General features: G+C 34.7%; 5 protein-coding genes across 8 annotated transcripts; 3 read left to right on the top strand and 2 right to left on the bottom strand.

Annotated features, from left to right (window-relative positions):
* Nucleotides 1-39: 39 nt before the first annotated feature.
* On the bottom strand, nucleotides 40-7133 carry LOC140817751 (bifunctional purple acid phosphatase 26-like). Of its 2 annotated transcripts, none has more exons than XM_073177522.1 (10): nucleotides 6976-7133; nucleotides 6166-6372; nucleotides 5470-5670; nucleotides 5111-5222; nucleotides 3142-3368; nucleotides 2274-2412; nucleotides 1448-1668; nucleotides 1014-1135; nucleotides 744-905; nucleotides 40-402 (listed from the first exon to the last, which is right to left on the bottom strand). In XM_073177522.1, the coding sequence occupies exons 2-10, from the start codon at nucleotides 6337-6339 to the stop codon at nucleotides 324-326; spliced, it is 1437 nt and encodes a 478-aa protein (XP_073033623.1). In that variant the 5' UTR covers nucleotides 6340-6372; nucleotides 6976-7133; the 3' UTR covers nucleotides 40-323. The 2 variants fall into 2 exon arrangements, with proteins under 2 accessions (XP_073033623.1, XP_073033624.1); XM_073177523.1 differs by having other exon boundaries at nucleotides 6984-7130.
* A 1235-nt stretch (nucleotides 7134-8368) lies between these two features.
* LOC140818615 (uncharacterized) lies at nucleotides 8369-9939 on the top strand. 2 transcript variants are annotated; one of them, XR_012115009.1, is made up of 4 exons: nucleotides 8369-8557; nucleotides 9168-9339; nucleotides 9428-9758; nucleotides 9854-9939. XR_012115009.1 is itself a non-coding variant. In XM_073178638.1 (4 exons), the coding sequence occupies exons 2-4, from the start codon at nucleotides 9211-9213 to the stop codon at nucleotides 9897-9899; spliced, it is 324 nt and encodes a 107-aa protein (XP_073034739.1). In that variant the 5' UTR covers nucleotides 8374-8557; nucleotides 9168-9210; the 3' UTR covers nucleotides 9900-9939. The 2 variants fall into 2 exon arrangements, 1 of the variants encoding a protein (XP_073034739.1); XM_073178638.1 differs by having other exon boundaries at nucleotides 8374-8557; nucleotides 9610-9758.
* Nucleotides 9940-12384: 2445 nt separating this feature from the next.
* LOC140818442 (arogenate dehydrogenase 2, chloroplastic-like) lies at nucleotides 12385-13815 on the top strand. Its single transcript, XM_073178397.1, has one exon. It carries the CDS (start codon nucleotides 12516-12518, stop codon nucleotides 13644-13646), a length of 1131 nt encoding a protein of 376 aa, XP_073034498.1. The 5' UTR covers nucleotides 12385-12515; the 3' UTR covers nucleotides 13647-13815.
* A 5709-nt stretch (nucleotides 13816-19524) lies between these two features.
* Nucleotides 19525-21537, top strand: LOC140818506 (triphosphate tunnel metalloenzyme 3-like). Of its 2 annotated transcripts, none has more exons than XM_073178487.1 (2): nucleotides 19525-20619; nucleotides 21227-21537. In XM_073178487.1, exons 1-2 carry the CDS (start codon nucleotides 20015-20017, stop codon nucleotides 21252-21254), a joined length of 633 nt encoding a protein of 210 aa, XP_073034588.1. In that variant the 5' UTR covers nucleotides 19525-20014; the 3' UTR covers nucleotides 21255-21537. The 2 variants fall into 2 exon arrangements, with proteins under 2 accessions (XP_073034588.1, XP_073034589.1); XM_073178488.1 differs by lacking the exon at nucleotides 21227-21537 and adding an exon at nucleotides 20968-21179.
* A 1986-nt stretch (nucleotides 21538-23523) lies between these two features.
* Nucleotides 23524-25681, bottom strand: LOC140818437 (uncharacterized). Its single transcript, XM_073178389.1, has 4 exons — nucleotides 25523-25681; nucleotides 25306-25431; nucleotides 24177-24229; nucleotides 23524-24095 (listed from the first exon to the last, which is right to left on the bottom strand). Exons 2-4 carry the CDS (start codon nucleotides 25405-25407, stop codon nucleotides 23765-23767), a joined length of 486 nt encoding a protein of 161 aa, XP_073034490.1. The 5' UTR covers nucleotides 25408-25431; nucleotides 25523-25681; the 3' UTR covers nucleotides 23524-23764.
* Nucleotides 25682-26408: the final 727 nt, after the last annotated feature.

Genomic DNA, 26408 nt, shown 5'->3' with positions numbered 1-26408 from the left:
TTCTTCTCGAATGTAACAAAAATTGCCACAAGGAGAAGGTGATGCACCAGAAGATACTTCACTTTATTTACTTAATACACACTCCAATGACATAAAAATCGTCCTACCAAAAGTGATTTGTTAATAGGAGCGAATAGAATGAAGAATATAGTGGACCTATAAGCATAAAAGCATTGATGACAAATACAAGAATCATGATACAAAGCCATTTTTTCACTCAAATATGACAAAAGGATTGAACATAGCATCGATCACACGCTCATGTAGGCTTTTAGGATCTTATCAGGAGATGTGACCTTGTGTCCATAAGAAGCAAACCGCTATCATTGACTTTGTGCCATTATGGATATGATTGAATGGAGATAGTTCTTCTTCAGCTTTCTTCTTCGATGATTGTCTCCCCTGCATCACCCCAGTCATTTGGCTCAACACATTTTTTTATGAATAAACAGATAAGAGGTGGGCTTTCTCATGATCTGAGCTAAGAACATAATTCTATATCCTGATGGTACGTAACTTGTACGATATTGAGAGAACAAGCGAATTTAACTTGGCACGAAGTTACTGAAATATAATTTAAATGACTTGGGGGCAATTAAATTTCAGCCAAAGCATATTGAAGTGGATAGATCCATATAATGACACCAACTGGTTTGGAAAAAAAAATTGGATTATGACGGTCTACATGCAAGCAAAGAAAAAGATATCTCAACCTCAGATATTATGCACTTTACTCAAATTACCAGTACTGATTGTGTAGCACAAATGAATCTGTTGGCACTCTTTTGCCATCATCATTCCGATTCCAGTGGTAAAGTGCGTGTGTTCTGTTTTTTATCTCTAAGGTGGAGTGTCCGTAACTGGCTTCCCGAAAAGCAGAATAATCTGGTTGGGGATCTCTAAATCTGCAGAAGCATAAAATTCAATTAAGCATATAAAAAAATGTAGTGCCGATGTCAAGTGAAGATTCTGAGGAGAGACCAACTAAATCAATCTAACATGCTATGTTGTACCTTAAAGCCAGACCTTCCTGATTTCCTCCATCTCCAACAGTAATGTACACAGGAGCCGATTTATCTGGCACGGGGTAGGAAGCTCCAGTTGATACATTGTATTGTATGTTTGAGATTCGGTACTGAGTAGAAAAGCCCATCAGGTAACTCAACATAAACACGAGGTGAAATGATAACAATGTGGGGAATGGAAACTTTTTAATAAGAGACAAAACGGTAGTAAAGAAATAAGCAAATAAAGAGCCTCAAAAATGAATCATGTGAGGGCGAACAACCTTTCAGGTTTTACTAGAATAACCATGAGACAGTTTGACAAAAATTATCTGCCTTGGCAAAAAAAACGACATAAACTTGTATGGATGGTCAGCTTTGCATAGATACACCAAGTAAATGTTAGAAAGGAAAAAAAGGTATAGTTGGATGAAGAGACAAACCGATCTTTCGTAGGCGTGGACATGACCAGCAAAAACAACATCGACTTTATAGTGACAAAACCAGCTCTCAAAAACAATTCTCATGCTTTCTCCCTCCATGAAATGAGCAGCATTGCTATTGTAAATTGGAGCATGCATCAGGACAATAAGCCAAGGCGTCTTCTCCCTGTCTACATGTTTCAACTCTTGAGCAAGCCAATTCCACTGAGGAGTATATTTAACTGAAATTAAGAGACATAAAGTGAATTATTCATGCATAGAAATTAAAGGGAAAAAAATCGATGCAGGAGAAGACTATCAGAGGAAAATGACTAATAAACCATTAATACACTACCGCAAATAACTCTTTTTTCAAGTTTATTTAAGAATAACAGATAGAAGAAGAAAGTTAGAATATAATCACAGTTGTCACAACAGTCATCAACCTGTTGGAGTTCAATGTACTAAAATTACATAAAAACCAACCATCCCTTGCCATATGAGATAAATTCATTGGAAGCATGAATGTGAAAATGATAATGCTATAGTACATTGTAACATGCAGTGAATAGTAATCCACAAGGCTGAAACATAGGGCAGATTGATAAATTCTTATGAAACATGATACGTAACCTAATAGAGTGCATTTTTGAAAGTTGTGACCGTGTCAAGGCTTTCCTAACCAGACAATGATTACTCAGCATAGGAGGGACCAAACGTGCTAGCATCCAAGCATATAAGAAATGTAATAGATGCTCATCAAGCTGAAACAAGATTCCAAACTCTTCTAATCCTATTTCATCTAAATGAAAGTAACACAACTACAATCGTGGCAATCAAAACTTACCAAATGGGGAGTAGCTAGACAGGACAATTATGTGAGCAGACGCCCGTCTCACGGCGTACCAAAGTGGGCTACTGCTCTCACTAGCAACATAAGGTGTGGGGTATCTATGAAGATAATTTCGAAATGGAATTACTTCCCGCTGAAAATTTGAAAAATAAAGGACATTAAGTTAAGTTCTACAAATAGCATATGGAAGCTGTTATCATGTCGCCTCTATTTGAGACTATTGTTTATGCAATATATAATGAAAATAAATTATGAGAAGCTACAGAGATTAGGGAATGAGATAAACACGGGGAGAGAGAGAGAGAGAGAGAGAGAGAATAAATTATGAGAAGCTACACAGAGAGAGAGAGAGAGAGGAAACTACACTATGTTTTCTCACAGTTCTCGTAAGAGAATCGGAAAAAGCATCTCAGTACTTCACAATTGAAACAAAAAAAATCTGATTTAGAAAACAACCAGTGACCTTCAATACGAGATGCCTACATCTTTGCTCAATCGGTAGAATCCAAATGAAGATAATTTTTTGACAAGAAACTGTCTCTTCGGTAGTTATTTTTTTCTAGTGGTAAGTAGACTCTGACAAGAACAGAATATAGCACTAGATATTACCTATCTTCATTGAATAAAAAAAAATTACTCATCTTCAGGCAATTAAATTCAACTGGCAAGGATTTTGCAAAAGGGATATATGTTCTGTAGAATCACCGAGGGAGTGGAATAAAAAGGTTGAAATTAAGAAAATTAATATCAATAATAAGAAAAAGTAAAGTCATCATCCCCCACTCCCTCTCCCCACAACAAAAATCTTGGATAATTATTTTTTCCTAGCTGTCTTTAGTCTCTGCATTCTGCATATTATTACCAAATGTGGAAAGTACTCTATCTCATGATTTCCCGCCGACCAGATCCATGGACGATAAGCTGCACTACGCTCAACAAAACGACCCCATGAATCCCAGCGGATACCAACATCATTATAATCATATCTATCAGCATAAGAAAGATCGCCAACAAATAAGATAGCATGTGCATCAGTCTGCCCACAATGCTCAATTGTTGAAAGGGAATTATATGTTTGACCAAGATCACCTACAATATATAAAGAATATGATTCATAAATGAGCATTCCATAAAGAAAATAAATGTAAATCATTTCATTAAAAAAATTTATTCAGCTCACACGCCATGTTAAAAAAACTATAACATAATGGTGGCATAAAGATCAAGCTCAAATGCAAGTATATGCCGCCAACAATTACAGGTTTGAAAATGATGAATTGTATCCCCCAAATTATTCCATGAAATTTGCTTGCGTGATTCTTGGCTCTAAGTCAGTCATGCTTAACTGAGTCTCAACAGTTTGATTGGGTCAACAGATGGGAATGTCACAAATGAATTTTTGGTCATACAAAACAAGATGATCAAGCAGGTAAATGAACTTCCTAAGGAACCATCGCTCACCCAAATGTCATCCCAAACCCCTCCATACCTACCGAAATCCCTCATTTTCACCAGGGTCGATTTTGGACGAAATAAAAATTAAAAAGGACTCATCACAACAAAGTTCAAATCTTTATCAAGCTGTCCATTTTAACCATTCCAACCCAATGCATCATTCTCAAAAACAGAATGCTTTAGATAAACAAAGTTCTTGACTTCTTGCTACTATAACTAGAGGAGATTTCATGAACCAAACATCAATCAAGTAACATTAATAATTTTGTAACACCTCCTTAAATTTGCGAACTAAAATCAAATTGGTAGCATAAAAGATAACTGAAATATGATGAGCACAAAAGACTGAAGATGAATGAGTGCTTTGAATGCAAGAACACATATAATGTTTTTTTATAGCTTATGGAAAAGTTGTTCAAGTACACTGGCAATTGAGCACCCACCCACCCCACTCCCCTTACCCCCTCCCCTTTTTTCATCTCTCATTAAGTCAAAAAATAATACAAGTTTCGTGAAGCCTTACATCTCCAAAACTGCGATCTCATTAATACTCTGTTAACCACTAAATTTTATATATTTTTGGTTCTCGTAGACTCATTTCCAGAGGACCCACGCTAAAATTTCTTATACTTCTAGAAGACCTTAAAGTCCAAATTATTTTCCTTAGAAATTTCTATATTTCATTCATAATATCAAGAGCATCAGATTTCATTCCTGGAAGTTCTTCAGGGAGAGATGATGTATGGAGGAATTTAAAGTATTTTTGTCCAATCAAGTTTTCTGTGCCTGTCACAGAAACGATAGAATCCATAATACAACAGATAGATGAGATAACTCAGAGTTCACTTCTTTACATTCAAGATAAACCACAACTCGTTCACCATTGAACATGAAACGAGCTTTAAGTAAACTGAAAGTTGATTTTCTGTCCGTGCAGAGCACATTGTAACAGACTGTAATACATACGGAGCGGAACTTCAACATAAACCTTTACATCTTTGCGGTTTCATCTTTTCTCACTCGTACACCTAATACAGATTTTTCACAAACTCTGGGACAATCTCAAAGTGTACAGTGTATCCTGGACAGTTCAGCTCTTATTTGCTTCCCATAGCTGTTTACCATAACTAGATTGGGGGACATATTATTGACCTTGTCTGTGCAAAGACAGTTTTCATCAAATACTGAACCGGCTTTTCAAGGTACAAAAGCCTATTGCAGTCTGCTGACGCCAAAGGTTGTACGTAGACTCAGAAAATCCTATCAAGGATCTAGAGAGATGGATAAATTATTTTCTAAGCAGTATATTTCCTACCCATCATCTCTCAAGAATGGCGTTAGCTAACTTGGGTACATAATATTAAAGAAAAACTTACCAATAATTCCAAATTTGTAAGAAGCGTCTGGATCAATATCAGGAGGTGTTTGGAACCAAAACCTTCTGGAAGAATCACCACTCCCAATCTCATAGTAATACTTTGTAGAGTACTGCAAAATAACAGCCATCTTAAATGAGTAAAGAGAACCAGTTGTGCAATAGACTCCAATATGAGTACTTTGGGGCATCTGTTATCTACTGAAATCACCAAATCTAGGAAAGCAAATTATCTTCTGATTCAAACACATACATGCCTACCGTGTTTTACAAGAAGAGAAGAAAGAGCTTCTTTTTTTATTTTACTGAATCTAGGTGTCAACGTGTTGCTGTAAATAACAAAATTCAGTTCACTGGTACCTGAAGACCATCAACTAGACACTGATGAATATATCCAGATTTATAATTATAAAAGGTATAGTTTTGAACTGTTCCATCTGCTGTGAATTCATATTTTCCCTCTGATAATCCATATCGAACTGTGTTGGGCCCTGGCTCGTCAGTTGTCACCCATGAGATTATGACAGCCTTTCCATCATAATCGCCTTGTGTAATGTGCACCTGAAAATACAAATCAAAGCATGTTAAAACACCATTAAAACATTAGGGAAACACTGAGTAATTCAAAAAAGAAAATGGAACTGAAAAATTATTCGTCCGATTGAGTGAGTCCAATATTACCAAGCGTATACATTCAGCAATCTTCAACAAATGATTTGAAGTTAACCAGAATTTTCGTGCGGAGAATCACAAAGACTTGAATCTTAATCATTCTGTATGGGCACCCTAATACTTTAGAGAAAGTTATTACACATTCATTTTATTCATATTTTACCACCATCCTGTTGTAACCCTGAAGTACAGGTTACAAAAAATTATACAGACGGTGCTGAGTAACAAAAAAAACAATAATGTCCTTGAAATCTTTTGATAAATATTGTTTCTCTGATTCTCGAAGCAGTCAACACTTTTTTTTTGATAAGATCTAAGCAGTCAACACTAGTATACTCTTTGTCAAATGGGACCATGCGAATCATCTAGAACGCGCACGCTTACCTGCTGTGGAGCATTGTAACCTTTAGGCACTACAAAAACTTCATTGTCCAAAGGAATATCAACTGATGGCCACTCATTACGAACAAAGGCACTAGTCACACCAGCATTTGCATTGCTTATGAAGCTGTACAAAACAAAAGTCGAGAGCAGAAGAGGCACCAACATCGACCCCATCCCCTTATTTTTCACTCAGTCGTGATTATACATCTACCACATCCAGAAGCAAATACTAGAATCATTACCACGAAAGACCAACTCAGGAAACAAATTAATCATCACAGAAGAATGAAAAGATTTCCGAAAATTCATAGAATCTCATATAAAATAACCATAACCTTCTGTAATCAGTGGTTACAGGTTTCATACCCAATAGAAATCCTGGAATATGTAATGTCAAAACCATTCTGGCAGAATATTTACGATTATGCCATAATCCCGCAATAAACAACCCAACCCCCACTCTCATTCCTGCAGTAAAGTCTTTTTCCTCAACATCCAATTGCTTACATTCACACAGAGAAAAACTTTTAGCTCCCAAAAGGACATCTAGCATTAATTCATCAAAGAACATAAGGAATTTCCAAACAGACATGGAATCAACACTCGAATAGCGACAACTGACAAAGTAAAGAACAACCCTCGATTTCCCAGGCTGATAAAAACTAAATAGCTGAAAATAAACACAAATACAAAATTTTCACCCGTAAAAAGTTAAATGGATTGCATGGACACAGATGCAGCTGATACTTTCACAGATGCAACAATGAATAATTTTTACATCAAGCAATCGCAATAAAATGTAGGGATTACCTGAAAACATTCGCGGGGGGAAGGCTGATGACCTCGCTTCCAATCTAAGCGAAGAGATGATGATGATTTATCCGCGGATAATAAGGTGTTAGCTGGGGTACAACGCTGGATCACTATGTAGACTCTTGCCCGATTCTCATTGCTTGAAAAGGGGGCCAATGATTGAACAAAAACTGAGCCAATTTTAATACGGATTTCAAAACTGTGATAAAAAAAATTAAGCAAAAATTTGTGTGAGACGGTCCAAATTTTGTGAGACGGATCTTTATTTGGGTAATCCATGAAATAGTATTGCTTTTTATGCTAAGAGTACTACTTTTATAATGAATATGGGTAGGGTTGACCCGTCTCACTGATTAAGATCCGTGAGACGATCTCACATGAGACCTACTCAAAAAATTAATATTAAAAATATGAATTACTCGATTTGTTTCACGAATATATAAAATTAATTATTTAATTTTATTCATTTGATTTAGAAATATGATTTTAATTTTTTAAATAATATTGGTTAACATAATAAAAATAAATAAATCAATTTATTAATTTAACCACTTCTTAAAAAAAATATAAGAAGACTATATTAGCAATTTCCAAAAAAAAAAATATTAAGTTTTGTATAGGTTTGTATTGAACCATGAGCTTTACATTTACCTAAAAAACTAGTTCTCAATTCTCATTCAAGCCTATTTTGTGGAAAAAATTGAAAATTTGTAAATTCTGTTACAAGCCTAATTATCCAATTTTAAATATGTTTGGTTTTCGAAACGGTTAGTTCGATTGAGAGTCGGTAATCGAAACAATCAAATTTGTATATCTACATATAGTCAATCTGATACTAATGTTTCAAATTTGGGAGATCAACATCCAGTTGTAAGTTACAACAAACTCTACTAACTCGATAATGTCCAAAGAGTAGGTTTTTTTGTGAGACAGTTTCACGATTCTTTATCTGTGAGATGGGTCAACCCTACCGATATTCAAAATAAAAAATAATACTCTTAGCATAAAAAATAATACTTTTTCATGGATAACTCAGAGATCTGTCTCACAAAATACGACCCGTGAAATCATCTCACACAAATTTTTGACATGTACAAAATATCATTCTTTTGTTTTTTCATATTTTTAAATATGAAAGTTGAATTTTTTATTTTAGTCAAAAGAGTTCGTCCACGTCCCATTTCCTTCTCCCCCATTGTCTTCTCCACAACTCCAACATTTCTCTAATCTCTTCATATTCTCGCTTTTGAGATATTTCGAAGATCAGTTCTCATTAACTTGGGCTATTGGACTTTGAATTTACGGCCCAAATCCACTTGGTCCAAAAAACTTGGGCTATTGGACTTTGAATTTACGGACCATATTCACTAGACCCATGTGAGTCCATTTTTTGGCCCACAAACCTCGTTCCCAATCTCGTTCTTCACATCCTCCAACTTCCAAGCCGATGCTGCTTCTGCCCCTATTCTTTCCAAATCTTTTCAGCCCTAATCTGAGTATTTAATGAATCCTTGATTGACGAGTGAAGACGAACGAAGAGTTATTTCCTGGTTTGGTTTGGGACATTTTACCCGGGAAAGTGAGTTATGATTTGGTTGAATTTTGTTACTATGTGAATTGTCTGGTTTATGTTTGAGCTAAATTGACTTAAGTGGTGTTCCTGTAGATTTTCTTGATTCATGGGTCATCGTCTTCTTCGTTGGGTCCTGCTGTTAATTGTCTCCTGTATTTTATTATACTGAGATTCTGCGTTACAGTGAAGAGTGTCAGTCGTCGTGGTCTTTTTGTAGTTTTTACTTCACATGATTTTCACGTCGTGGGGACCAAATAATCATTGTGGGATATCGTTTGCTGTAAGAATGCCTTGAGTGAATGGATTGTATAATGAACACCTGTTATTCAATGTAAGCGGCAGACTGATTCTGGAGCATTAACGTGAATGTGAAATTGATGGGACTCAGACCCATGTATCTCTATGTATGTATATGAAGGAGTGCAAACGGGGTGATAAACAAATGAATAAGCTTGCCTTAAGTTAATGTAAAAAGTTAAAAGACCAACAAGATCTTCCGATGTGTTTTATTGAACTCGAAAGTGAGAAATGGGTATCAAGAAACAGGGTGGTTTTGCTGTTTAATTGTATCGTGTGGCATTTTGAGGACACAGCTTTCTTTTGCTTTCATTTGCAGTTAAATTTGTTCTGAACTAAATACAGAAGAGTTGCTGTTTCAAATGTCCAAGGGTGGTGTTTCTCGACTATTGCGCATGTTTGCTATTGTTGCGGCTGCAGGTCTTGGTGGATCTTTTGCTATTGGTTTTCTGACCTCTTCCGTGTCTGAACAAGCTACCTTGCGTAGAAAGGTTGAAACTGCTGGGACGGAGTGATACTCTAACTGCCTTCTTCCTTTAGAACTGCCTCTAAAAGGATTTCTGTTCTATATTCGAACAGGGCATCAAAATCTCTGGTGTTTTCGATATGCTGCTCTTTCCCATCATATCAAGTTCTGAGTTTTTTGTTATGTTTTTTGCTGCTGCTGCTTCTTCACAGTTGTGATCTATTTTAGCTCAACAAAAATAATAGGTATCGCGTTTCTTTCCAAGCTATATTGTCATACAGGTTTACTTTTGCAGAAGAAATATGGAAGGCCTTGTGGGAGTTGTAAAGGAGTGGGATTTTACACTTGCAAGCTTTGCAAAACAAGTGGTACAATAAAATGGTCTCCTCTCTATGATCCTTTGGTCATACATCCATGTGTTTGCCCTACTTGTGATGGATTCAAGTGAGTGATTTCCGAATAAAAAGCTATTCCTCTTGATTAAATCTGCGAGACAATGAGACTGCAGAACTGTTGTTCTTCGTTTCTTGTTATTTTAGGGTTCAGCGTTGTCTCAACTGCTTGGGAGGCGGCATCCAAGGCTAGGACGTCCATATGTTTTTTCTTACCTTCCTGTTTGTAGGATGCAAGGGATATGAAATCTGCCTGTATACTACTAACTCATCATGTTTTTCACATTAATTTCATTTTGTTTTTGTTATGTAAATTATTAACACAGTAGTTTTTTAAAGAGAAAAACAGCACATAATAGTTAAGAAATGAAAAAAATAATTTAGTTATTTCTTTCCTTAGATGACTTGAAAGAGTTTGGTTTATTTTGGTAATGGTCACTTTCTTTGGATTTCACTATTAAATAAAAAAAACAAAAAATTATGTGAGGCGGTCTCATGGGTCGTATTTTGTGACATAGATATCTTATTTGGGTCATACATGAAAATGTATTACTTTTTATGCTAAGAGTATTATTTTTTGTTGTAAATATTGATAGAGTTGACCCGTCTAACCGATAAAGATTCATGAGATCGTTTCACAAGAAATCTACAAAATAAAAAATGGATAAGGATGTCGATAGGGTATCCGGCGAAGCCCCTAAATGGTCAACTTAAAATAGGGATTTTTATTTTTATTTTGATGATCTAACGAATAAAATTTGACCACATCATACATAGATAAATATTATAATCCTTAACATATGGTACTAATCTCAATTCCCAGCCTATTTCAACGGACAAATTACAGTATAATTCTCGGTACCCAAGATATGTATCAAATCTATATATTTCATTATTTCCCGATTCAATTTATCACACACACTTGTCAATAAAAAAAAAGAAAGAATTGAATTGAATCGTAGAAAAGTTGCCTGTTCTTGACAAAGATATACATAATATAATGATATAATAATTAGCTTTTAATTTTTCGGTATGATTTTTTTCCCATCTTCCGAGGTAAAATACAAATTAAAATATATTTTTTTTGTATAATAATGGTTCAAATATCTTCTTAATTATTTTTAATTATAAATTTATTTTTTAAAAATAGTTTTCCAAAGATCTTTTCAAATCTAAAAACAACTTTTAAAACAATTTATAAAAATAAGTTGTGAAAACATTTAGATAAAATAAGATCATAGAGTTAAATCCAATAATTCTATGGCGGCGAATTCAATGAAGTCGGTTATAGTGATCTGCAAATTTGATTAAACTTGATTTTTCTGAATCGACTTAAATGTATTCTTAAGACACAATCGTATTATATGTAAACATCATCAGTTCGTGTACTGTAGAGTGATTGGATTATGTTGATCTTACATGAGATCCATTTGATCCAACGATCGCTTGATCATTAGTTAATGATCCAAAATATTTAATTTTTAATGGAATCCTAATAAATTGAATTATGGATCACCAATATTCATTATGGAACTCACAAAATCTAGTTTATTTGTTTAAAAAAGTTAAATAAAAATTGTTAGCCACGTTTTAGCTCAAAGTCATAAAAATAATTTTCTTTGAATATTTAAATATAATATTGTGATTTTATGTAACTGTATTCAGTATCATTTTCTCCTTGTTTGATCTGTTTTTTAACTCGAAAATAATTATTAAAAAAATTATAAATATTTATTACTATTTCCAATCATAATTACACAATTACATAATATTATAATTATATATGAAATGTGCATAATATATTTTCAATTTAATTAGTCGTGATGTGTGTGTGATATAACACGTGAATCATATTTTGCATGTATGTATTCAAATGTTACTTTTAAAATGATTTGATTTTATTACAATGTCCTATTCGATCGACGAGATTGGCTCGACAATTTTGATTTATCAGCTTTCATCGTCTCAACTCTCAAATATGAAGTTTGTATTTTCTTTTGTATTTGTCTCGAAATAGTTTTCATTCATACATATTATTTTTTTACCGCTTTTACCAATATATAGCTAGTAGTAATGGTGCAACTCAAATCTTTTAAACCGCACAGCAGCACAAAGCACCATGGTTCGATCGCTCTACCAAGCAAGAACAATTGCCAACATTGACAATCATTTCTATATACACTCCCATAGTATTAATTAAAGATCCTTTATAATAAGAGTAAAAAACCCAGTTTACTTTTCCTGATAAATATGTAGAGTAATTCTAGTTAGACGTCTCCGAATCTTTACCTGTGAGATCATCCAACGATATTCACATTAAAAGTAACTTCAACATAAAATATGTTTTTTCATGGATGACTTCAAATAAGATAATTCGTTTCACAAAATACGATCCATGAGATCGTCTCACACGAGTTTTGGTCTAAATATTATATATACATACATACTTACTAAATATATTATATACATAAATTGTAAATGTATCATTTATAATTATATAAAAAATACGATATTATGAGACGATTTTATAATTTTATATTTGTGAGGTTGATTAATTTGATTAATAATTCTTCTATTACTAATACCTCTTCACCACCGTCCACCTCACTATTATATAAATCAAACCAATTCATCACTTCCAATATAAAAATAAAAATCAAATCATTTCCCAACAACCACTAACTCATAAACTCACCTACACACACATTTACATATATATATATATATATATATATATATATATCGATTGCATCTTCATTTCGTTATTTGATCCATTGATTGATTCATCGACTGAGCACTCCCAGCAGAAATGATTTCGATTTCCGCAGTCAACCCTGCCGCCGCCGCAGCCACTTCCGCCGCCCTGCCCTCCCTTCAACCTCTCGGCCCCCAAAAACGACTGTTCTCGTCGCCTCCCCAGAGCCACCATTCCCGCCGCTGCACCCGATGTCTTACAGTCCGGGCAATCGATGCTGCCCAGCCGTACGACTACGAAGCCCAACTCAACCACCGATTCACCCAGTCAACTAAGCTCAGAATTGCCATTGTCGGGTTCGGCAACTTCGGCCAATTCCTGGCGAAGGCGTTCATTCGGCAGGGGCACACGGTCTATGCCTTTTCTCGATCCAATTACTTCTCGATCGCGCAATCGATGGGTGCAGTTTACTTCTCCGATGTGCACGATCTCTGCGAGAATCACCCTGATGTGATACTCATGTGTACTTCCATACTTTCGACTGAGCAAGTTCTCAAATCGTTACCCCTGCAGCGGCTTCGGAGGAATACTCTGTTTGTAGATGTTTTGTCTGTCAAAGAATTTCCCAAGAACATTTTCCTCCAGGTTCTCCCCACCCACTTCGATATACTCTGCACACACCCCATGTTTGGCCCCGAAAGTGGGAAATACAGCTGGCAGGATCTGCCATTTGTGTATGATAAAGTGAGAATTGGGGATGAAGATTCTAGATTAAGAAGGGTTGATAATTTCTTGGATATTTTCAAGAAAGAAGGTTGCAGAATGGAGGAGATGTCGTGCTCGAAGCACGATAGGTATGCTGCCGGATCGCAGTTTATCACCCATACAATGGGGAGAATTCTTGAAAAGTTGGAGCTGGAAGATACTCCGATTAACACTAGAGGCTACGAAACCTTGTTGGATTTGGTGGAAAATACTTCTAGTGACAGCTTTGATTTGTACTATGGGCTATTTATGTATAATAAGAATGCAATGGAACAGATAGAGAGACTGGACTTGGCGTTTGAGGCATTGAAGAAGGAGTTGTTCGGGCACATACATGAAGTCCTGAGGAAACAATTGTTTGGGAAATCCGAGGAGGGAGGTGTACAAAAACCGACGCTGGCGAAACTTCCCAAGAATAATGGGACTCCATTGTTGCCATCTCCATCGGAGAGTGTTAGCAGCGGAGGCAACAGCTGTTAGGATGGCAATTCTTTGCTATGTTTGCCTGTTCTTTTTAACGTTGTTTCTGGTGTGAAATGGTTTCTAATAAATTATGACCAATGGCATAATTCTCCTATTTTGATGTCAAGAATGGAACTTGGAATCTCCTGTTTATGCCACTGCCTTTTCAACGAATGGGGCATTTTTCTGAGGATCGGATTTGAATAATAAGAAAGATTGTGTGGAACCAACTAGTTTGATCACATAAACTTTGTTTCCATTCTTGTGCTCTCTTTAGTTTGATCAATATTTTCTAGATTGCATCATTGAAAAAGATGGATTTTTTAATTTAATGGCTTTTAGTTATGCTTATTGAGACTTTCTAGCACTACTAAGGAACACTTGTTTACGCATTCATCCAAATAAAGGAGGCTCTGATGATCCACAATTTTCTATGCTGGAAAAACTCGAAATAGAGCGGGTTTGGGGATATATTTTCGGGTGTAGGGATGAATTTAAAGTTTAGTTGCTTTAAAATACTAATTAATTAATATTAGTTCAAAAAAATACTAATTAATACCGAATTGCTTCTAAAAAGTTATATAAAAAAATTCTTTAGAAGAACGATTTTTTGATAAAAATTTTGGAAGAAGAGGGGAAAATAAAACACAAATACTCAATTTGAATAAATGTGTTGGTTCTTGAATCTTTAATTGAAAAGGGAAGAAGAAAAGTGGAGATAAACAGAGAAGATAGATGAGAGGAACAGAGTCTCCAAGTGGTAAATATTATTTCTTGACGTCCTAAATTATATTTATTCATTTGTTTTAAGTTTTAGGTTTATGGCATGTTTGGTATATGACAAAAATAATTTTTAAAAAAAAATCGGTTTTTTTGGTTAAGTAATCGGAAACCAAACAGATAAACTGTGTAAACTTAACACCGAAACTGATCAAATACCCAAAAAATAACCGAAATAATTGAAATTTTCTATTGGGCCGGGTTTTTCTAGTTTTATCTGAATTTTGAACACTCATAATTATAATGCACATAAATCAAATGATAATATGAACACAAAATTTTACAATGTCGTTATTTTTTTTTAAATTTGATCAAATGAATCTGAAATTAATATGACATTGTTTAATCTAGAAGAGTTGCATTTAAAAAAAAAAAAAAACAATTTATTTAGGTAACCGTTTTTCCATGTAAAAAGTATAGTTAGACGAGGGAGAGATTTTAAATTTTAAGTGAATAGATAGGGTAATTATATAATAAAATATTTTGGTGTTCTTCAATGTAGGTAGTTTTTATGAAGATTTCGTTTTTTAAATAAATAATAAAATATACATATATGTACACACACGTAAATACAAAAATTCTTCTGAAATCGCTTCATGATTCATCTTTTTTAGATAGATCCGTGTCTACGTCGTCGAAGAGATGGTCTTATTATTTTTCATTGCATGTATGATTCTAATTGACTAGTCTTAGAAATATAGATTTGATATATCGTCTCACAAGAAACATACACATACACACACACACACATATATATATATATATATATATATACATACATGTTTATCCTTTTTTTATTGTTGATCACACCATTTATGTTGTTATCATATCATCAAAATTGCAATTTTGATCATTTATTCATTTATACGCGAATTTTTGTGATCTTGACATCTAAGTTTGTCAAATATCAATATTACTATACTCTATTAGTTTATTTGTTTTTTGAGAAGCTTTGTAGTGATACGATCTTATAGAAATAATATGTTTGACATACAAAATAATATTTTTTACGGATCAGATTATACAAGAGATCTATCTCATAAAATTGATATACGACGCATTTGATAAAAAGTTTGTCTTGCTTTTTAAACTTTATATGAAATTGATATGATGGTAATGTGATATTGATGTGTCTAGTTGCATAATAAACACTCAAAACAAAAAAAATGATTAAATTTTCAAAACAAATCACAAAGTCAACATATTACGTAATAATGCCAAGTAAACACGGATCGAGATGGAAATTTTTAGAGCCTCTTTTCTTACATGATTTTGCTTTTATTTTTTTAAAAAAACTATTTTCTTTAAATAACAAGGAATCCATTATTGTTAAGATATAAATTTATAGAGTAAGTTTCATGTGAGCCGATCTAATGGATTTATATTTGTGAAAGGTTCGATCTGGTTCGTACCTATAGTGAAAAGTAATATTTTTCATGAGTCGAAGGTTCGTCTCGTAACATTAATTGGTATTTATCGTATTAGATTGATCTTAAAAATATATTATATTATAGTTACAGTACATTGATTATGATGTGATACAGCAAATTATGCATAAATAAATGGGATAAAATAAATGTTTATTTCGTTGGATGCACATGATAAAGTCCATGTGCCTTCCGAATTTGCCAGCAAGTTTTAAATCAAACTCTGTACCTTGGAAGTGAAATATATATTATATTTGGACAAAAACATATTCTCTTATGATAACAATGAACGTGCTAAAAACTATATTATTTTTATTCAAATTATCATTTTATTTAGATTCATTTTGGATCTATTTTTATACAATATACATAATAATTGGAAGGAATTTTATCGTAGCAAAATTATTTAGACAAAAAATCAACCGTGTTTACCGTTTGTTGGTACTTTTCGTGTGTGTGTGTATATATATATATATATATAAAATCAAACATATTAAAATAGTACAAATAATTGAGTTGGTATAATGTGAGACGGTTTCACGAATATATACCTATCAGAAAGGTCGATCTGGTGTATATATATACAGTGAAAAGTAATAATTTCTGCATAAAATAATATTTTTTAATATCTGTTTCACAAAATTGATATATGAGACTGTCTAATAAAAATTTTGGTACAAATAATTATGGTAATTTATACATGATTTTTCCCACGTTTAGGTAGCGATGTAATCAAGCAGAACATAAATGAACTTAATAAATTATAAACTTAAATATTCATTAAATTCACTAAAAACTAAATTATATATTTAGAGAAAAAAATATAATATTTTTATTAAAATTTGTAATTTTATTCTAATAAATAAATTTAATAGTTTTTTTCCATAAGTAAAGTATATAATTGTAAAGTCGGCGTTTGATTCATTTATCTTAACGACTCTCATTAAACGAGTTCAAAAAAACTTTTATCGACACATGCAGCTTGAATGATTTATATGTATGCTTTTAGGCCTAAACAAGTATCTGGTTTTATTTTATTTGAAGAAGATAAGTATCGGATTTTGGAGAGCCCATTGGCATTGGGGAACGGATTCACTCCCACAGCCCATCAGCAACATTTTCTTTTTTTTAAAAAAAATAATTTATTTTTTTTGTTTTTTATATTCTAATTCTTATAGTTTTCTTTTTTTTTTTACGAAAAAATATTTTCTCCTCTTTTTATCTTGTCAAATTTTCTTTTGTTATAATTTATACTTCTATACTACATAAGCATACACCAAATCTATAGAGTACTCTTATAAATAATCTTTCATATGCATTTTTCGATTTAAAAATTTAATTTATTTTTTATTTAACATAAATTACTTCTCGTGCCTGGAAACAAAAACATTCTAAAAATTTGGTAATAATATGAATAAAACTGAACATATAAAATATCAAGAACATCGAACTTATATATATTCGAGCTTTCCCCTCTATTGTATATTTTTTAAAAAAAATGAATGGTAGAAAAAAACAAAAATATACATAGGCACAAAATCAAAAGCAGAATACAAATCCAATAAAAAGGTCAACAAGATTTATGACTTGAAATTTCATTTTACATAGCTATCTATTAATGTTTTAATTACTCTGTTGTTCCAAATTGACCATTAAAGATTGATAAATGAGGTACATATCCACAAGATACGAATGCCCTTTTAATTTAAGCTAGACAAAAACTTATGTGAGACGGTCTCAAGAGTCGTATTTGTGAGACGGATCTCTTATTTGGGTCATCCATGAAAAAATATTATTTTATGCTAATAGTATTATTTTTTAGTGTGAATATGGGTAGAGCTGACTCGTCTCACAGATTATGATCCGTGAGACGATCTCACATGAGACTCACTCTTTAGCCTAAACCCAATAGCTAATTATTCACACTAACAGATAGATTAAATTTTCATTATTCAAGAATGAATATTCTTAATCATGAAAAAATCAAGGTTTCATTAAATACTAACATAACTAAAAAGTGAAGAATTTTTTTTTTTTTTTATGTAGACAGAGAATCTGATATTGGAAGTTGTAGAAATTTCAGAGAATTAAAATAGTATTTGCAAATGCATACAAAAAATGATTACAAACTTTATTTAAAAATGTTTTGCAAATTTATAAATTAAAGCATTTGCGAATACAACTTAAATCAACCTAACAAGGTCACCGGCAAGAACCGTCCAGGTCGGTTCCTTCTTACTCAGACCGACCACGAGGAGATGGGAGCAGCGACAAATCAATACCCATGACAAGACCAGGAATCATGTGGGTCGCCATGCCTATTGTCATAATCGAGGTCATCTTCTTCTCTATAAATATCTCTGCGCTACAATCGAGGTCATCTTCTCCCCTATAAATATTCAGGTTTGCTTATTCACTTGGACATGAGATATTGTATTCTATAGCATTCAATAAATTTTTTATCTACTTAGTGAGCCCTGTACTAACTTGAGTGTCAGAGTGACCATACCGAAAACTCTTCTAGCGTCCCACTGATATTTTCTTGTTTGAGTGTGCTCAGATTATCTGACCCTAGCTCATCCTACCCGATCAATAGGGCTCACATTACAGGCCATGCCACTTGAGCTCACCCTACCCTGTCGAGTACTCACAGCGCAGGCCAGGCCATCTGGGCTCCGCCCATCAGGTAAAAAATCTTTACATGAAATGTACACATCTCTGCCAGGTAGATTATCCACCTAGCTCACCCAATCGACCAAGTCATCATCATTGAAGATGTATGTGAGAATCAGATCTGTAGACGCAGATAAGATTTTCACTCGAAACTCAACTCACAGAGATCCCTCCGGAAAGGAGACCACAGACTCAGGGGTCCCTAGGGTAATCCGCTCTCTGGTGACCCTCAACCAATCATCATCGTTGCTCCGAAAGAACTGGCCTAGTGGATAGCAATGGCTATTCAACAAGCAACGACAGACAGGTTCCCTCCTCATTGAAAGCATCCACAGGGGGAGGAAAGGGCGAAGATAGTTCCCATTCATCCGAGAAAACAACCAAAATATCCCTGGAGTCATGACACCCGATATGATTTTCATTTCAATAAATATTATGCTTAATTCTTGTATACAACATTTGATTATCAATAAAAATTCATTTTATCATTTTTAATATGAGTGAAAGTCATTTATCTAAGTTCGGGAGATATGAGGCCCCGACACCTAATTCAAGCCTGAGATACATGAGATCTCGATACTCTATGTAAGCCCGGGAGCATAAGGTCCCGACACCTTATCTAAGTCCGGAAGTGATGAGACCCCGACACCTTATCTAAGCTCGGGAGACATGATGCCCCGACACCTTATTCAAGCTTGGAAGACGATGCACTGACACCTTATCTAAACCCGAAAGACATGGCCCTGACACTTTATGCAAGCCTAAGAGAAATAATACCCCGACACCTCATCTAAACCCGGGAGGAATGAGATTCCGACATTTTATTCAAGTCCGAGAGTCATGAAACTCCGATAATTTCTCACTTGGGAAATTTTACAAAGTATTAAGGCTACTCGGTCTTCGATCAATGATCAAGAACCTGCATTTAGCCCGACTAATTATAAATAGCAAAAATTCAAGAAAAAAATGATTGGACAAGAAAATTTGGATTCTAAAAAAAATGTTTTTTTTTTTAAAAAAAAACAGGGGAGTGAAAATTCGAACCTTACCCCGAGGACGCATCCATCGACCTAGTCGGCTACCGCCAAAACTAAGGTCGGGTCGAATTTATCTTCAGTGGAGCATTAATTGGAAATTTTGATTCCAAATTCGAAGCCATGATTATGAAGATGCTCGGGTTTTGAGATCAACCGAACAGGCGAGATGCTTCGAAGGAAGCCCACAAAAATAGAGGTCAAAGTTGAAGACAAAGAGGAACTCGAAGAAGCCCGCAAGCGAGCCGCCGCCGCCGCCGCCTCATCTTCATCCTCCTCTGCAGCCACCACCGCGTCGTCCTCCCTCCTTCACCACTTCGACCGCTCCTCCCTCGATCCCTCCTCCAAATCCCATCGTATCGGCCTCTAGTGACACCCCAGATCATATACCCACATCATTTTCTCGTCAGTTTTCATTAAAAAATAAATTGGTTATTTTTCAGTCAATAAGGCATCGTTATTGGCAAACTTAATGGAGATTGAAGTTAAGCTGCGACTACCGAACAAAGCCTCCTATCAGAAGCTGCTCTCGTTACTTTCTCCATTTCATGTCGTCACTCATCATCAGCACAATACATTCTTTGACGGCTCGGCTTCTGAGTTGAGCTCACGCCGAGCCATATTCCGTCTTCGGTTCCACGAGCAAACTCACCTCCCTAAATGCTTCGCTTGCCTCAAGGCTAAAGCAATTATCATCAACGGCGTGAGCCGTGTTGAGGAAGACGAGGAGGAGGTGGACCCTAACATAGGGAGAGCTTGCTTTGAGGACCCTGGGAAGCTAACGGAAATGAATTCAAGGGTTCTGAGGAGAGTAAAAGAAGAATTTGGCGTATCAGGTTTTATGGGGTTGGGAGGGTTTAAGAATGTGAGGAACGTTTATGAGTGGAATGAGGTGAAATTGGAGGTGGATGAGACTAAGTATGAATTCGGGGATTTGTACGAGGTGGAGTGCGAGAGCGTGGAGCCTGAGAGAGTTAAGGGAATGATCGAGGAGTTCTTTAAACAAAATGGAATCGACCACTCTGATTCAGTCGTGTCAAAGTTCGCAATCTTCCGGGCTGGAAATCTGCCATCCTAGTAAGTATTTCTTGTTGGCTGCTGGTTAGTATATTAAGGTGTTTTGTCATGTTCTTGTTTGCGGTTAGTTATCTTCGTATTAGATTTTAGTGTCATCATCTGAAGTGATGCCTGTTTGTTTATTGAGTTCGAATATGACATTGTTATTGCAATGTTTGCTAAAATTGATTTTTTTTTTCTGAATTGTCAACTTTGTTATTAATAGATAATGTCTTGCTATTGCGTCTGTTTTGTGTCTGATCAGATCCTTTTATCAAAAGGATTTTCAAGTGATAACTTATAAGCAACAGTAGGTTCGTTTAGTTATAAAATTTTAGAGTTCTTAGCTCTGTCTTGAACGGTGCACAGATGTTTGTGCGTACTGGATTTGTTATACCCTGCTAGGGATCCGGAAAGCAACACATGACAAGATTTAGCATTTAAATTATGTGCGACTTTGATGTTTTATCCAACATCGTTATTGTTCTCTAAGATTTTTCATGCTGCAGAATTCATCTGTGATATGGTGAATAATCCATTATTCCATTATCAGTGTTTTTTCAACTTAGCTTATCAACCATAGTTCAGGTGTGTTTGATCTTTGTTTTGCCATTCTCCGAATATGCAGTTTCGACTTTCACACCGCCTTAATATGATACGCATTGACTTGCAAGAAAGAGATTGTGCTTATGATGTTGCTCCATAAATTTGAATATCCAAGGGTTTTACATTATGTTATGATTGATGGACCAGTCATGCATTAGTTGCTGGTATAGCTAAGCATCGATGGGTAAATAGGCTGGTGTTTCCTCTGTCTTCGTCAGTGAAGGCGCCAAGTTAATACTCAAATCACAAATCTGTGTTTTGGAGTTGAAAACTCAAAATTGCCATTCTTGTATGCGTACTACAGTCTGGATTAAGGGGACAATCACTTAGCAACTCTATCAGAAATAAATATTTAAGTTGTGAAACACCCAGTGCAAGGTTTGCTAACAAATCTTATCATATATAATAAACCTAAATAAATCACGGCAAAAACTTGTGTGAGACGGTCTTACGGGTCGTATTTGTGAGACGGATCTCTTATTTGGGTCATCCATGAAAAATTATTAAATTTTATGCTAAGAGTATTACGTTTTGTTGTGAATATGGATAGGGTCGACTCGTCTCACAGATTATGATCCGTGAGACGGTCTCACATAAAACTCACTCGTAAATCACATAAACCCACTAGAAGTTTCCAATCCCAAAAAACGAGAACGCCGCGAGGTAGAATCGAAATTAAAAGTGAAGAAGATTAATCTTAAAGGTTATTTATTGTAATCATTTTCATTAAAAATAATAATAATAACATGCAATGTCCTTGTACTACATATCGAATTATTTTACATAAAATAGGTTTGCTTAGACAGTGGCTTCTAATTAGATTGATTGATGCTATAATTTATATCTACTAACGTGTCCAATGATCTAACAGATATTATAGTACCCAATAAATGTAAACAAAATTTCTTGTTGTCTTTATAATCGTGACTTCGTTTGGACAAATACTTATAAAACATTTTATAAAAATAGTTTTTAACAAAAAAATTATAAAATATGTTAAAAGTTGTTTTAAAAATAAATGTGTTTTCGATAATTATTTTATGAAAACGTTTTTTAAAACTTAAAGTGCCATAAGTTTTAATTTTTTCCATTTGTTTCTATATCAATGAAATGATACCTAAAAGGTCACAGAAAATACAAGTGATTTTAGAATTTCAATTGAAATATAAACATGAGAAGCTAGAAGAATACCAGGGAAATGAAAGTGTGAGAAGAGGTTGTGGGGGAAACCATCGTATATGATGACAAAATGAGGGACGAGGAAGTTAATAAATAAGAAGTTGTTTAGTACGTCATGTATAATTCTGTCTTATGAACTAAAAACATGCCGGGATATGAACGAACCAAGTCGCTATTACGATAATCGTGGAATAACAAGAAAATTTAGGAAGTTTTGCATCAGGACTTTGCTATCTAATCTACTACTCATGTTCATGGTGGATCAAGATTCAAGAATTTGAAATGGGTATGGGGTGGGACAAAATCAGATGGCGAATGAAGGTAAAATGCGTATTATCGAAACAAATTATACATACAATTTGATTTTCTTTCCTCCTACCTCCTGGTTTATGACAGCCATTGAATCAAGACAGTCACTTGTAGTTCCACATGATTCGGCAGAATTAGAAAAGTAATATACAGTCTTGATAGCACATAGAATTTGGTAGTCTTACTTTGTTGTATGAGTGTGATATACTGATATTCAACCCGTACTTGCAATAACTAACCTTGTGAAGAGGTGATTTTCACCCCTATTTCCGACAATATTAGATCATATGTATCCTTCGTACTTCTACGAACAATCATAAATACATCGGAGATTCAAAAGATCCTTTATATTTTTTTATAAATGATCAAACATACATCGGAAATGCAAATGGCAGGCTGTCGGAGACACTCGTGGAATGGCAAAGACAGTACCATAGTAAACGTTTTATATGGCTGTCGGAAGTTATCCAAACAAATCGAGATCTTTTAATTTTGATATTAGGATTAAAAATTGTATAAGCTCCAAAATATTTTTCCTCTATGAACTTGTATGATGTTTCAAATGAAAGTTGCCCGTATCGTTCATAAGCCACTTCCGAAAAGGCTATATCTCCGAGTGGCAATAAATAGTGTAGAACTTTCCCGAAAGCAGGAAGGATGATACGCAATCTCATGCTTTGTTAAGAAACATCTTTGTCGACGCATAACCCTCATCGAAAACAACAGAAGAATCGGGAAAATAAATTATAGAACTTGTACCCGAGTCACCACGTGCTGGCTACAATCCATGGAAATGAACTAGCGACAAGTAATTTCAAACAGGCAGTAAACTTACTATTCTAAACACAAATATGGCATTAATAAATCATACAACTAACATAAGATCCAGAATTCTCATCTCTCCACAAAATGGAGCAGATGAAATTCTATCAAATAACAAAACATAGTTTAATCCAAACAAGTACGATCCATTTCCTACTCGATTATAACAAACAGAGCTAAATTATCCTCATTCTCTTAAACACAGCCAACCAAGAAAAAAGGAACTAAAGAAACATCATCTGCAGCTACTTCACTTCCTCTTCTTGGCCGGTGGTTGATCCTCCTCTTCCTCCTCTTCCTCATCTCCCTCATCCTCATCGCCGTCCTCATCATCATCCCCATCATCATCATCCTCCTCATCATCACCACTACCTCCGTTACCATTGGCTTCCGGTTCGTCTTCTGGATCCCCTTCCTCATCATCTCCACCTTCTTCGCCAGCCGAGAAATCTTCGTCACCAGCATCATCATCGTCATCAGGCTCATCAGCATCGTCATCTTCATCATCATCCTCTGTGTCGGATGCATCTTTGTTTTCGGGGCCAGGCTTTTCCAATCTATGAAGATCGTCAATCGGGAACCTGCCAATGCTCAACATTTATTCACTTTATACACGATATTTTTTTGGTAAGAAATATTCTAGTGAAGAAAACAAATATTACCTTTTCTCCGTCAAGTCAGGTAGCCCATTAATGTTGTTCAACAGAGCTCCCATCTATAGAAATCATTTAGTTAATTAAGAAAGTACATTGTTTCACTCATTTCACTAGATCAGCTCCATGCTTAAAAAACACAAAACTGGAAATAGTGTGATTCAAGATAACAACATAAATATATAAACTGTAAGTAGAGGCCATACACCCACAATACTCAGCGAGAATGTTAGGAAACAGTCAATCGGAAGATATTTCAAAATGAACATATATTTACTTGAAAGAATTACTGAAGTACAAAGCAAGGGTTTTCAAGTAAAATGTAAATTACGAATGAGTACCACATCCAAGCACAAAACCAAAAAAAAAACGAAATTTTCCTTCCAGTGAGCGGCTTTGTCCAGCCTTTCCTATCCAGACCCCCCTGAATTTGTTTTCTAGGGTAATAAAAACTCACTCGAGTCAGCAATATCGCCGAAACTGTGGTGTGATGTTTACGAGTTTTGATGTAAACCTCCAGAGAAGTGTTCAAACTCCATAGTTTAGTCACTGGAATGTGACAGCAAAGTAATTTACTTGATTGGAATATATTAACCATATCTAGACTGCGAAAATCCTCACAAAACAGATTACACGTGGCAAAAAATATATTTTTTAGAATAAACCAGCCTAAGGAAAGACATCCTGAACGTAAACACAAGAAAACTTGGAGACAAATTCAATAGTTACAAAACCAAATCTTGAGTTGCAGTGTTCCTGTCACAGCCGTGGCTCAAGAAAGTCCTCTTTCCGGTTTAACTCAGACGAAAAACAACAAAATAAGAAAAGATAAACAACATATCAAACCAGAGCACAACAGTCAAGTCAAACTCTTAACGAAAAAGGATTCCATAATTCCACAAGAAAAAAAGATTCAGACACCATATACCGATAATACAAAAGATACTAAAATGGGAAAGAGGGAAAGGGAAAACCTAGACTCGCCCATTTAGCTAAAAGAAACCACACAAGAAGCAGCACCACCAAATCTCAAAATTCAAAACTAAAGCAAAGTCTCAGAAACCCAAATCACCAATCCGAAATCCAAAATAGGAAAAAAAATGCAAATCAAACTCTAACAAAAAAAAAAACAGAGTACCAGCAAAAGAAAGCAAGCAAGGGACTTTTGAGCAGCCAAGATAGTTTGAAGCGCTGCAGCCTCAGCAAATCTGCACACTACGTCAGAACTCACCACCTCCATGTGACCAAATAAAAGAAACTCCCCCTAAAAAAAGTCACTGAAAAATTTAGAAGAACAATGGAGAGAAGTGCAAGTTCCAAGAACGAAAGAGAAGGAAAACAAACGGCTATCGAACCAGGAAGTAGACGCAGGCAGTGAGTGCTTCCTCTGTCTAGGGTTGAATTTGGTTGTCCAAAAGTAATTCGATAACATAAAAATACTAAATACGTTTGACTAGGGTTTTGGTCTGATGACTCTAGGGTTTTGTCAATTGGGGGTCTGGTTGATATTTCACTTTAAGGGGTTGATTTGTAATTATTTGAAAAAAATTTCATTAAATGAGATGGGTGCGTGGGGGTGTTACGGTAACTTTATCCAATTGTGGATGGAAGAGACTTTGAGCAATCATTGATAAATGAGGATAATTGCAATTGGGTCCTTTATGTCTATTTAAAGAGAGATAGTGTGTGTGTGTGTGTGTATGTGTGTTATTTTAGATAAAGTAAAAAATATCATGTAAAAAATGCATGATACTATGTGTATAATAATTCTTACAAAATATAAACATATAAATCAAATATCGGAAGGCGCCATGGGGTGATCTCGTAGTTCTTATGAGTGGAGATTATTGGCTTAGTATGTGGATTTTCCTTTCTTTCGATTTGATGTTTATTTTTTCGTACTCTTGTTACAGTATATCGATCTTTTTTTTTTTTGATAATTCGTCCAACAAAAGATGGTGATATTATATTGGAGAAGAATGAATTTCTATAAGAACGTGCAATTCGAGTTGTGAGATTATGAAAACGATTCGATTTTATCATTTGTTTCTTTACGAGATGTGTGAAAGAATATTTGTACTTTTCGAGAGTGTTGTCGAGTGATTAAAAAAAAATCAGAATTGAGGTTTTGAAGTTTAGAATCTAACCCCCATATTACCATTTTTTAAGCTAAAAAATTTCTCCAGGCAAAAATATATAAAAGGATGTCATATTTTTATAAGCATTTTCATAGATTCAAAT

The sequence above is a fragment of the Primulina eburnea genome, chromosome 17 (assembly GCF_022965805.1).
Source record: "Primulina eburnea isolate SZY01 chromosome 17, ASM2296580v1, whole genome shotgun sequence".
Lineage (NCBI taxonomy): Eukaryota > Viridiplantae > Streptophyta > Magnoliopsida > Lamiales > Gesneriaceae > Primulina > Primulina eburnea.
The sequence above is the reverse complement of the archived record's forward strand: the minus strand, read 5'-3'. Positions and strand labels throughout refer to the sequence as shown.

Coding starts and splice junctions, on each gene's coding strand:
- LOC140818437 (XM_073178389.1), bottom strand. CDS start 25,407: ATGGAGGTGGTGAGTTCTGACGTAGTGTGCAGATTTGCTGAGGCTGCA. Junction 24,230..25,305: donor TTGCTTGCTTTCTTTTGCTG/GTACTCTGTTTT, acceptor TGATTTCTATAG/ATGGGAGCTCTGTTGAACAA. Junction 24,096..24,176: donor CCTGACTTGACGGAGAAAAG/GTAATATTTGTT, acceptor GAGCATTGGCAG/GTTCCCGATTGACGATCTTC.
- LOC140818442 (XM_073178397.1), top strand. CDS start 12,516: ATGATTTCGATTTCCGCAGTCAACCCTGCCGCCGCCGCAGCCACTTCC.
- LOC140817751 (XM_073177522.1), bottom strand. CDS start 6,339: ATGGGGTCGATGTTGGTGCCTCTTCTGCTCTCGACTTTTGTTTTGTAC. Junction 2,413..3,141: donor TAGAGTACTTTCCACATTTG/GTAATAATATGC, acceptor TCAAATTTTCAG/CGGGAAGTAATTCCATTTCG. Junction 1,136..1,447: donor TCCACGCCTACGAAAGATCG/GTTTGTCTCTTC, acceptor TTTTCTACTCAG/TACCGAATCTCAAACATACA.
- LOC140818506 (XM_073178487.1), top strand. CDS start 20,015: ATGGAGATTGAAGTTAAGCTGCGACTACCGAACAAAGCCTCCTATCAG. Junction 20,620..21,226: donor GCTGGAAATCTGCCATCCTA/GTAAGTATTTCT, acceptor CCGAATATGCAG/TTTCGACTTTCACACCGCCT.
- LOC140818615 (XM_073178638.1), top strand. CDS start 9,211: ATGTCCAAGGGTGGTGTTTCTCGACTATTGCGCATGTTTGCTATTGTT. Junction 9,340..9,609: donor AAGCTACCTTGCGTAGAAAG/GTTGAAACTGCT, acceptor TTACTTTTGCAG/AAGAAATATGGAAGGCCTTG. Junction 9,759..9,853: donor CCTACTTGTGATGGATTCAA/GTGAGTGATTTC, acceptor TTGTTATTTTAG/GGTTCAGCGTTGTCTCAACT.